A 12,261-nucleotide genomic window follows, 5' to 3' on the forward strand; every position below is an offset into this window, starting at 1 on the left:
GTTCACGTCCTTATTTAGTGAGAAGGTACGCGCGCTTCAGTGTGTGTGATAAAGGAACTCGCACTTCTGCTCCATTCATTACCAGAGACACACAGAACATGCAGGATTCATATTTAAATAGACTGTTCCGGCTTAATATTTACAGATATTATTCCATATTTGATTTGATGTAAGTGCAATGACCTATTTTTGATTAATTCATTCACAATTTGTCAAATTTCGTGCCATTCCGCATTAAACTGTTAAACTCCGTTTTTATGACTGGATTCCGCGATTCCCTCCGCGTTTTCTGCATCGCGGAAATCATGGCCCTAGTTGTTGTATGCCAGCTCTATCTTGCAATGGACACACGCCACGACGTTCTCTTCACGTTTGCCCGCGCGCTCTAATCAAAACACTGCTGACTCCTTGCAGTATCTCGGATGCAGCGCTTGCGTCTCCTTCCACTTTGTGGGTGACGTAAACGCAATGTGTCACATTAAAAAATCATTGCGAAAGAACCTGACGTGAGATTTAAAATAAATTAAAAGAGGCTTCGAGGCAGAGGAATTTGCCTCGATCATTTTTTGTAATCGAGTAACTCGAGTTACTCGAGGAATCGTTTCAGCCCTAGAATAGATGCATGAACTACAACTACATCTTGTACAAAACGGTCTTAAATCTTTGAGGAAAGTGTTACAGGTTTTTAATTCGACTGCGCTACTTTTCCATTGTTTTCTATGCAGTCATGTTCATTCTTATGAAACCGCTCTAAAAACACTCGCTCAGGTTACAGGAAGTTCACTCCCATCTTCTAGTGTGTGTGACGTGTGTGACGCGTGTGACGTGTGTGACGCGTGTGATGCGTGTGACGTGTGTGACGTCTGTGACGCGTGTGACGTGTGTGACGCGTGTAACGTGTGTGACTCGGACCCCGCGCCAGCACACAGATCTCACCGAGCGTGACGCCGTTGGGCCAGGCGATGTGGTCAGTCACCAGAGCCGTCCGGTCCGCACCGTTCAGACCGCTCCTCTCGATCCGCGCCGGCTCGCCCCAGTCCGTCCAGAACATGAAGCTGCGGGGGGGACAGAGGTCAGCACTGGGTGTGGTGTGGACGCTTGTGCTCTCAGCCGCTGCACACACACTCACCTGCGCTGCGGGTCCACCACGATGGCGCGCGGATTCTGCAGGCCCTCGCTCACCAGAGTCTTGCGTTTGCTGCCGTCTACCGTCGCCACCGACACCGTCCGCAGCTCGCCGTCCGTCCAGTAGATGTTCCCGTGGATCCAGTCCACCGCCAGACCCTCGGGGCGGGAGATCCGGCTGTCAATCACAGTGCTGGGGTGGGCGGGGTCAGCGGCCGCGGCGCTGCAGGACACAGACAACACGTCAGAGACCCGCTTTAACTCTGTCACTCCAGTAAATAAACTGATTAGAATGACTTTATTATGAGAGTAGAAACTCGCGGAGGAAATCACTGAGATGGAGATGGATGAAACCGTTAATCTCAAAGCCAGTGATCAGTGTTAGGTTTACAATGTTGCATCTAGTTGTGTTACTTCTCATGGAAATAAATGTTACGTTATTTTTGCTTTAAGCTCTTCCATATACTTAAAGTGCATTTTAAACATGTATTTTAGTTAGCACATGTAGTACACTTGATCCCATCTTTAGTACTAGTACACTCAAGTGCTGACTAAATACATTTTTAATACAAAGATAATTTGTTAAAAGTGCTTTTTAGGTTATATTCATAGTGTCCCAAAAAAGCACAGTGGAGCAGTGTGGATCTTAAGAAGTACTAAAGAATATTGTTTAGTATATTAAGGACAAAATTAGTGCATAAAACAATAGTACTTTAATTAAATTATGGAAGTGTACTTTTTTTTTTAAACCTGGGGATCAGTCAATAGATGGGAAAACAAAGTAAGTTGAGTTACTCTGAATTTTAGTTGCAAAAGCAGAGCATTACTTTCCGAGTTCTGATTGTGTAGCTAGAAAAGCTTGTACGGCGGCGATCGGTCGGGTCTCTCACCTGTAGATCTTCTTCAGGCTCATGTCAGACCAGAAGATGGTGTTGTTGTGAACATCCACGTCCAGCGCCTGCACGTTCTTCTGCCGGCGGATCAGAGCCGTGTACGTCCGGCTGCCCAGCTCCATCTTCCTGACCTCGTGCCTCGTGCTGAAGAGCAGGAACGCACCGGACCCTGCAGGACGACACATGCATCTCACTCTCTGAGCCTTACCCATAATTCCCTCTGATCACTCGTCTCTGTTCGGTCACGCACCGGTTACTGCTTTGCAGTCTTTGGTCATGTGATCCAGCTCAAACCCATCTTCACAGTCACACCTGAAGCTGCCCGGCAGGTTTCTGCAGATCTGAGTACATCTGTCTGCGTCTGCACACTCGTCCACGTCTACACACACACACACACACGTGATGAGACCAAACACACTCACAGACCATCATGCACTGGGCTCATGGGGACGGAGCTCACCTTCACAGTGTGTGCGGTTGATCAGGTGGAATCCGTCCGGACACACACACTCGTATCCCATCTTTAGGTCACTGCACGTGTGGGAACAGCCGCCGTTGTTAGTGTCGCACTTGTTAGTGTCTGCGCAGAGGAAACACACGCGTCACATGATCACCTCCACAGTCACATGATCATCACTTTATTGATTTTAAACCACAAGAAGTGGAAGAAGATTAGTTCTTAGTGCTGTTTTCCAAAGCGCACACATGCACTCACACACACGCACACGCACACACGCGCACACTCACACACACACACACACACACACGCACTCACACACGCGCACACACACACAGTTGATTCCTCTTGCACATCTTTATATGAATACATACTTGTACACAAAACAGGGTTTCTGCAGGATGTTTAGATTTAAGACTTTTTAAGAACTCTAATTACTCTAGAAAATTAATGCCATATGACCGAGGCAGGGCAAAGTCTATAGGACCATATAAAGTACCAAGTATTATATCAATTAAATAACAAATTAGGGGTGTACAATATTGATAAAAAAATATATATCTCTCCAAATTATTCTGAGATTTTATTGATAACAATAATTAGGTGATATTTTTGGGAGTGTGTTATTGTGCTGATGATTTAAGGTCCACCATGGACAGCTGTGTGGTCAGTTCACAGCAGTAATAAAAAATAATAATTTCTTTCAAGTTTTATGGTCATTTTTACCTTTAAGTAATTTTTTTCTTAAAGTGTGCACCATCTTTTAAGTCAGATCCTTTATTTGGTTTGATACCAAGCGAATTAAATCAGCATCAACAGAACTGATCTTTGCAGCGCAGAGGAAACACAGAAACTGCAGTAAAAGTGTCATTTAACCTTCAGTTACTAATGCATTAATAATGTTTTGATATTTTAAACATAAAATATTGAAAATTGATGTTTGAAATTATTTAAAAAGTGAAAAGACACATTAAGCGTGAAATGAAGACGGCCAGTAGGTGGCAGTAAATCACCGTTAATGAGTCACTACGATTGAACCGAATCATTTAAACCGATTCACTCGAGTCCTGTTGCTCAGAGATGCAAAACAGCACTGTGGCTGTGTTTGAAATGATTTTTTTGTTGATTTTAGAATTTAAGACTTTTTAAGACCCTGCAAAAACTCACTCCAGCTGGTCCTTGAGAATAACCGGTCTGTGGTGGGAAAGAGTTGGAGACCCCTGCTCTATATAATACAGTTTGTTTCGAAGCAGCTTTACAGTTACAAGCAAGAAAATAGTGATTCAGTGATGTATTTTACTGTTCTCACACTGGATGTAAAGGTCATGTAAAGGATGTAAAGGTCATGCTGTCCCAAACCTGTATGGGGTTCTTTCTTCGGTTGAACACAAAAGAAGAGATTTTGAAGAATGCGGGCAACCAAACGGTTTCTTGTCGCCACTGACTTGCACAGTATTTTATGGACAAACAACTGTTTGGTTATCAGCTTTCTTCAGAACAGAAGAAACTCATGAGGGTTTAAACATCCACTGCGACACTGAAACCTGCTCGGCCCGGCACACGCATGCACTGCAGACAGACGGACAGGTACAGACGGACAGGTACAGACGGACAGGTACAGACGGACAGGTACAGACGGACAGGTACAGACGGACAGGTACAGACGGACAGGTACGGTCAGACAGGTACAGACGGACAGGTACAGTCGGACAGCAGCTTGATCTCATTCTCACGTGTGACCCTCACCGGTGCAGTCCGTCTCATCGCTGTGATCCCAGCAGTCAGGTTTCCCGTCACACTGGTGTATTCCCGGGACACAGCTGCCGTCGTTACACAGGAACTCATCTGGACGGCAGGTGGACACAGCTGTGACAGAAACAGGATGTGAGCGAAGGATCTCTCAGACACGTCTGCTCTACACCATCTAACACACGTGACTCACTGCAGTTGTGTTCGTCTGATCCGTCTGCGCAGTCATTGCCTCCGTCACACCTCCAGCTGCCGTGGACACACTCCCCGCTGGAGCACAGGAACTCGTGATCGCGACAGACCGTCCGAGGCTTCTGACCCGTGCCACCTGGGCAGTTCTGTGTCCACTCGTCTGAGCCGTCTGTGCAGTCAGCGTCGCCGTCGCAGGCCCAGAGCCGCGGCACACACACAGAGTTATTGCACTGGAAGGATCCGGGGCCGCAGGTGGGCACAGGACAGGACGCCTCGTCACTGCCGTCATCACAGTCAGAGTCAGAGTCACACACGAAGGACAGCGACACACACTGACCGCTGCGGCAGCGGAACTCCTCGTCCGTGCAGGTCCTCAACACTGAAACCAGAACAGAAGCGTTCTGAACACAGCTGAACATGTGACGTGTCGTCTAGTAAACAAGGGCTTTAGATGGTTATATTTACCACAGCCCTGCTCGTCTGCGCCGTTCTCACAGTCAGACTTCCCGTCGCAGCGCCACCTGGTGGACACACACTGATTGAGACGCCCGCCGCAGCTGAACTGACTCGACAAACACTTCTTCTGTCCTGCAGCAGAGATAGTGTTAGCACACAGAGCCCTTCACAGAGCTCAAGGAGTGTACACTCAATCATCTCATCATGCAAAAGCAACTTTAATGAATGTAAACACTGTCAGTGTCAGTGATGAGGAGTGTGTGACTCACTGCAGGACTCCAGCAGCTCGTCGCTTCCATCGCCGCAGTCGTCCGTCTGATCACAGACCCAGCGGCTCGTGATGCACTTCCTGTTAGCACAGCAGAACTGCTCCTGACTGCAGACGGCCGCACCTGACACACACACACACACACACGTTAGGTTTCTGTGAATTGTGGGGACTTCCATAGACTTCTATTACTTATTGACCAAACAATATTTGTTATCCCTAATACTAAGCTAGAAAACCTCTTTGCATTGTTACACTTTCAGATAAACATAATTTACTATTGTAGGCCAGTCCCCCAAAATGTAGCATAAACAAGAACACACACACACACACCTCTCTACACACTCATCTCCAGTCACATGATTACAGCTGATGTTTGACGCATCAGGTTGTCGTATTCTAGCTTTGAATACCCATACTTGAAATTAAAACACTGACATATGATAAATCACATAAAACATATGATCTGACAGAACCATAAAGCTGAAAGTTTAACGCATGACAGTAGAGAGAGAGAGAGAGAGAGAGAGAGAGAGAGACCTTGAGTGTCTTTGACTGATGACAGGCAGATAGTGTAGTGTCTCTTTAAGACAGCGGCAGAGGCGGAGTTAATAATGGCACCACCAGTTACTCACTGGTCTCTATGGAAACATTTGCATAATCAAGATACAGTAGAGATGCAGGAGGCGGAGCTTGATGGAGAAGATCCAGAATGATGGACTGATTTGACTCACTATGAGAGTGAAATTATACGTTTGTGCTCAATATAAACCACATTAACCAATTAGAACATCTGAACTAACTGGTTTCCCTCCATGAACCTGAAAAATCCCCAAATACACACAGGATGTGACACAAGTGTGTGTGTGTGTGTGTGTGTGTGTGTGTGTGTGTGTGTGTGAGAGAGAGAGAGAGAGTTTCACTCCCTAAAGCAGACACAGGGCAGATCTCGCTCTCTTTAATGAAGTGACGGTGTAACATACATCACAATGTTGCCAAAGCTATAAATATATTATACAGACACACAGGTAAATAGATGACCTCTCTCTCGCTCTTCTGTTCCAGTTAATGAGCAGAAGTGTGTGTGTGTTTCTCAATACTTCACAAACACTTAGTGAATGAGAAGCAGATGTTCCTGAGTCTAAACAGAAAAACATCAGAGTATTCGAACACATGAATATAAACAGCTGTGATTTCTCTTCGATCTCAGCGTGTGTTTTACTGACACACTAACAGTGACTGATGGAGGGATCAGGGTGTGTCTGACTGGACAACCACTTCCTGTCCAACTTCCTGTAGAGCTCCCGCGTGTCCACAGAGCTGGGCTGTATTCAGAGAGCAGGGTTAACTTCCTGTCCGCTGAACCCTGAACTCTCGGTGTAACCCCTGACCTTGTGAACTCCAGGTGTGTGCTTCAGAAACACCTCAGAGCGACGGGTCACCATGGAAACAAACGCTAATAAAAGGCGCGCCATGCTGTTTGTTTCTTCTTCTTCTGTTCAAGGGTTGATACTCAGTGTATAGCGCCACCTGTTGGTTAGGCTTCGGCCGTGTGAGAGTTTGACGGTATGATAACCTTACGCAAAAATATCACGGTTTCACGGTATTGTTGTTACAGCAGAATTAGTTTATTTTTCTTCTTTGATTTGTTTCCTAAAAAGAAAAAATTAAAGACTGCCAACTTTATTTCACTTAAATCTGTAAATACAGTTATTTAATTTTAGTTATACCATTCATATACATGTCATTTATATAATTTCAAATCATTCAGTTATATAATAATAATCATACACATAATCTGATTGAATAATAACCCAATTTGAAGCAAAAACAGAATGTTCTGACAAGCTTTGTGAAATTATACCACGTAAACTTTCCAGAGTCCAGAACAGAGAGCTGAAATACGTCCAGTTGCATGAAGGCCGAAGTATACGTCAACATTTTCAGATCGCAGTATAACTTGAAACCAGTAATCGGCCCACGCCTGGTGTTGGTCGTGCAATCCTTGAGAACATGAATTATATTGTTTGTTTGATGATAATAATATATGAAATCATACCAGATGTGTATTTTGATTTATACATTATAGAAAATGCAGATCCATGTGCGAAATGATAATATAAAATGTGATAAATATATCTAATAAAATAAATTAAACTACGGAAGTTCTAAGCGGCCATGCATTATAATATTTTTTCTTCTTGTTTTCTCGTTATAACGACTTAGTTTTCTCGTTTTATCGACATAACGAAGTTCGTTTTCTCGTTATAACGACATTAATTTTCTCGTTTTCTCGACATAACGAAGTTCGTTTTCTCGTTATAACGACTTAATTTTCTCTAAGAAGTTACAAAACTGCGCCAGCAGGTGGCACTATAGACCTGAATATAACTGATGGGGTGTTGTACACTGTCCACTTTACTGTATGCAGACCTTCCTCATGATCGCTATAATTTGTGCAGTCTTCATTACTGACATTTAATTAATTCATAAATGTTAAATGCTTGAATCAATATGAATATTTTGTGTATTAAGTTCCTGCTAGATGCATGAGTTTCACCAACGCGTTCTGTGTCATAAAATAACTGCTTATCAAAACCAAGGTTGACATCACTGTATTCTGTTTATCTCCAGTAGGACGGGATTTAACGATGTAGGCTGATGTGCTTCTTTTCCTTATTACTAATCTTTATTGTTAACCATATTGATGAGAAATGTGATGTATATGTAAAATCCATAGGCTAATTTAATTCAGTTTTGTTCTATAATGTTGTAATCTTTTTCTACACACACACACACACACACAGACACACGCACACACACACACACACGCACACACTACACCTAGTCCTACACATGGACGCTCTTTTCAAACAGAAGCTTGTAACACACATGATATCTGCCACATCATATAATGAGTACTACAAATTACAAATTATATATAATTTTGTTTCAAATAAAGGGAAAATGAAAAGTGAGTTTAATCCAAGCAGCTAATTTCGCGGTGTTGCCATTTAAAGATGTTAATTACAAAAACAAAACGTTCGTTGTACTGTCTCTGGAAAAGTTAACAGTGATTGATCAGCCTTTATTTATATACAGAATTGTAGACTTTATTACCTAGGCGAAGCTAAATTTGCTGAAATATAGGCTACAGTAAGAGCGCCTGCATGGTCCATCAGATGCCTGTCACAGTTGAGTTCGTTACTATAGCAACAGTAAAACTGTCATGTCATTATAACGAGAAAACGAACTTCGTTATGTCGAGATAACGAGAAAATTAAGTCGTTATAACGAGAAAACAAAAAGGAAAAAAATATATAATGCATGGCCGCTTAGAACTTCCGTATTAAACATTACCTTATCATAGTGTTTTATAATTTATACAGATAACTGTTATATATGCCAATAAAATAAATGTAATAACCATATAGGATAATATATTACCTTTCTAATCGTTTATATTACTGCTTCATCGTTAAATTATCCTAGATAGATAGATAGATAGTACATTTTGTAATATTATATTGAAGGCTCGTCAGTAGATCACGTGTGAACTGAAGTGAGCTGACTCTGGAACAGAAGCTGCTCCGGATGTTATCTTCAGAGAAAGAGTTACCAACTACTTTACATACCCTGAAAGTAACCTTCGATTTTGGAACCGAAAGCTGAAGCATCAACTCGTTTATCCTCAAACACACCTGGGGATTTCACATAACCTGCTTTTCGGAATACACCCCGATGAACCAATCTCTGGCCACACATGACTGCCATCCTGCCGAAACTGACCAATCAGAGGCAGAATTTCTGATTAGCGCGTCTGACCAATCAGCGACAGCAGCGCGCATGTGGTTCAGCAGTGGCCAATCAGGAAGCGCGTTTACTCGGTATTGACAGTAACGAGACTGACGCGATCCAGCTACAAAACACCGACATAAACATTTATATAAGTTACACCGTTAACAGATCCCGAGATAAACCCCGGAAAGCGTCATCGGTTTAATTACAGAACAAACTAAAAACAGGAAGAGTTAGAACAACATCGGAAAAACCCAGAATGAAGAAACCAAGAACGGAAGAAATCGCTGAATTGTGAAACAAAGCTCAAACACACACAGATCTTCACCATAAAAACGGACACTTACAGGTTTCGTGGACACAGTGAAGCAGAAGAACCGAGCAGATGAATCCGAGCCGAGCGCTGATCCGAATCTCCATCACCTGATCGATCTCAGAGCAGCAGCGAGTCACTGCGACGATGATAACGTTACCGCGCCCGGTGCTGAGTAACAGGACTGAAACCCTTCCGTTTGAATGAAGCCGCGAGGGGGGCGTGGCTCTGCAGTGGTGTGATGTTTGAAACGTGGGACGTCAGCGCTGTGGGCGGAGCCTCGCGGCTGGTTCTCGCGAGATAAGAGCATGAATGAGACACAGCACTGACAGCAGCATGTGAGCGTCCTTTACCTCATGAGTTACTCATGTGTTGGACATACACACACTGTGCTTCATCTCACGTCATGAACATGGATAGCTGGCTATTATCATTCCCATGAGGCCAGGCAGAATATAAATCCTGGAGACCGAATGGCTCCCGAAACCCCTGAGTCCATGAATCGGTCCCTCAAGGGCCTAAACACGCTCCATCCAAATAAGAGATAAATAAATACTGATTGCACTTTACAAAAATATTTCCCAGAAATGACGATTGTACATGAAATGAGCTTAAGATGAAAACAATCTTTTCTTACTGTCCAGCTTATTGTTGAATTTCACTGTCTCTGCTCTATTTACAGTAACATGTATTAGCTCTAATTATGTTGTGTACTGTAAGAGACGCTGAGATGTAAAATGATGCCTGATTGCCAAAAGAAGGTTTCTGCAACAGTGTTCTGAATTGATCTCAGTGTGTATGACTGTGTTGTAGTGTGTGTGTCTCTGAGGGCAAAGTGTGTTTATTTCAGCAAGATTGAATAGTTTTGAGTGGACAGCTTCATCCTGACCTGAGAATAAGAAGTGTGGGGAATTGGGTGAGAAGTTATGGATTTGTGTTTAGAGTTTAGAGGAAAGGAGGCGCAATTTCAAGAAATGTGTTTAAGTGATCAAGAAAAACTGTAATCAGTTTGTGGAGGGTTTGTTCTCTGTTCCAGCGAGACACACGGATGTAGAGAAACCCTACAGAAATTAACCAGCGGTTTGCTACACTGACTATAGTTTAACCATGGTATTTGTAGGAAAACTGTGGTTATACAAATGGTATTTAAAAATAATAATAAAAACAAGTTACTTTACGTTTACTACAATAAAACCATGGTTAATTTTGGTAAGCAAAATGATTTATTGAGTCTGGATGGCTTACACACAATCCACACCTTCAGGATCAGCTGAAAAACCACCTGAGAACCAGACGAGACCACATACACACACGAGAGCTTGTGATGTTTATTAGGTTTCATCTATTGAACGAAAATCTACACGCACAAACATACATTCACTACAGTAAGAGCACATGCCATTAAAGAGCCGCTAGAAACTTCCGGACTAATCTGATTCATACAGTAACAGAGCAGATTGAACAGAGTTATAGAGAAGAGCAGCATATCGTCCTGCAGAGTTCAGGTCCAGCTTCGATCAAACTCACTGAACTCTCTCGTGATCCTGAAGACCACGATTCGTTTGATGAGGGTTGAAGCTGAACTCTGAGCCAGAGCAGAGAAACCCTGCTTTAACACCAATAAACAGAAACGCTCAAACAAAACGTTAATCTACACAAACAGACGTTCACACGGACAGAGATTCGGTCTCTCAATGAACCGTTCAGCATCTGCTGCTTGAGATCTGGCTCAACCGTTACAAGCGGACAGCAGCCGTTACCGGCGCATCTCTCCGTTACTCCAGTTAATACGAGCTAAGAACACTGCGTTTGTTTAAACGAGCACGTGATCCTGCTCCGATCCGGTGAGTTCACATTTACATGTTTCAGAGCACTTCTCTCTGCAAGAAGTGTGAACGTCAGGTCAGTGTGAGAACGGCCTTAAAGCTGATCTTGTAGTGCACACACACACACACACACACACACTGTTGGACAGCAAAACAATAATCATATAAGTAAGTAAGTAGCAGGCTGCTTCTAATCTATTACATCTACTGTCCATGCTAATGTTGTGCTATTGACACACTAGTGCACCTGACCGGTGACTGGGGTTATACGAGATCACTCTTAAACAGCCATGTCTGATGTTCAGTGTCACAGAAACATGATGATGTCCGGGTCTGAAGACTCTGGGTACAGGCAGAGACTCCTTCATCCTCCACGAGCGAACGATGAAAGTGTGACGCATGATTATTCTACTGCTGATGAAGGGATGACGTGTTCTTCTACTGTGAGGTGTGTGTTTGTATCTTTAGTGGTTTCCTGTGGATCTTCATCCCTGCTCTTCCTCACTGACGCTGTTGGATCGATCCTGAACAAACTCGAGAGTCACACACACACACACACAGGTGCACACACACACACACACACACACACAGACACACACACACACACATACACAGATGCACAGACACACACACACACACACACACAGACACACACACACAGACACACACACACACACACACATACACAGATGCACAGACACACACACACACACACAGACACACACACACACACAGATGCACAGACACACACACACAGGTGCAGAGACACACACACACACACACATACACAGATGCACAGACACACACACACACAGACACACACACACACACACAGACACACACACACACACATACACAGATGCACAGACACACACACACACACAGACACACACACACAGGTGCACAGACACACACACACACACATACACAGATGCACAGACACACACACACACACACACACAGATGCACAGACACACACATACACACAGATGCACAGACACACACACACACACACATACACACAGATGCACACACACACACATACACGCAGATGCACAGACACACACACACACATATACACACAGATGCACAGACACACACACACACACACATATACACACAGATGCACACACACACACATACACACAGATGCACAAACACACACACACACACATACACACAGA

At 43.6% G+C, this 12,261-nt stretch overlaps 2 protein-coding genes across 4 annotated transcripts in view; both read right to left on the reverse strand.

Annotated features, from left to right (window-relative positions):
- LOC127959637 (low-density lipoprotein receptor-like) overlaps positions 1–9,466 on the reverse strand; it is a 14,886-nt gene extending 5,420 nt beyond the window's left edge. The window contains exons 1-10 of the mRNA XM_052558926.1: positions 9,286–9,466; positions 5,142–5,264; positions 4,882–5,004; positions 4,418–4,795; positions 4,222–4,341; positions 2,479–2,598; positions 2,269–2,397; positions 2,016–2,187; positions 1,130–1,348; positions 937–1,055 (exon numbers count right to left, since the gene is read on the reverse strand). Coding sequence (XP_052414886.1) covers positions 937–1,055; positions 1,130–1,348; positions 2,016–2,187; positions 2,269–2,397; positions 2,479–2,598; positions 4,222–4,341; positions 4,418–4,795; positions 4,882–5,004; positions 5,142–5,264; positions 9,286–9,358 — 1,576 coding nt within the window. The 5' untranslated portion in view covers positions 9,359–9,466. The remainder of the gene's footprint in view (positions 1–936; positions 1,056–1,129; positions 1,349–2,015; positions 2,188–2,268; positions 2,398–2,478; positions 2,599–4,221; positions 4,342–4,417; positions 4,796–4,881; positions 5,005–5,141; positions 5,265–9,285) is intronic.
- Positions 9,467–10,557: 1,091 nt separating this feature from the next.
- LOC127959633 (transcription activator BRG1-like) overlaps positions 10,558–12,261 on the reverse strand; it is a 35,672-nt gene continuing 33,968 nt past the window's right edge. For 2 of the 3 annotated variants that reach the window (XM_052558920.1, XM_052558918.1), the window contains exon 32: positions 10,558–11,610. In XM_052558920.1, coding sequence (XP_052414880.1) covers positions 11,563–11,610 — 48 coding nt within the window. In that variant the 3' untranslated portion in view covers positions 10,558–11,562. The remainder of the gene's footprint in view (positions 11,611–12,261) is intronic. The other variant, XM_052558919.1, reaches the window with a different exon arrangement.

The sequence above is a fragment of the Carassius gibelio genome, chromosome B6, assembly GCF_023724105.1.
Source record: "Carassius gibelio isolate Cgi1373 ecotype wild population from Czech Republic chromosome B6, carGib1.2-hapl.c, whole genome shotgun sequence".
Taxonomy (NCBI): Eukaryota; Metazoa; Chordata; class Actinopteri; order Cypriniformes; family Cyprinidae; genus Carassius; species Carassius gibelio.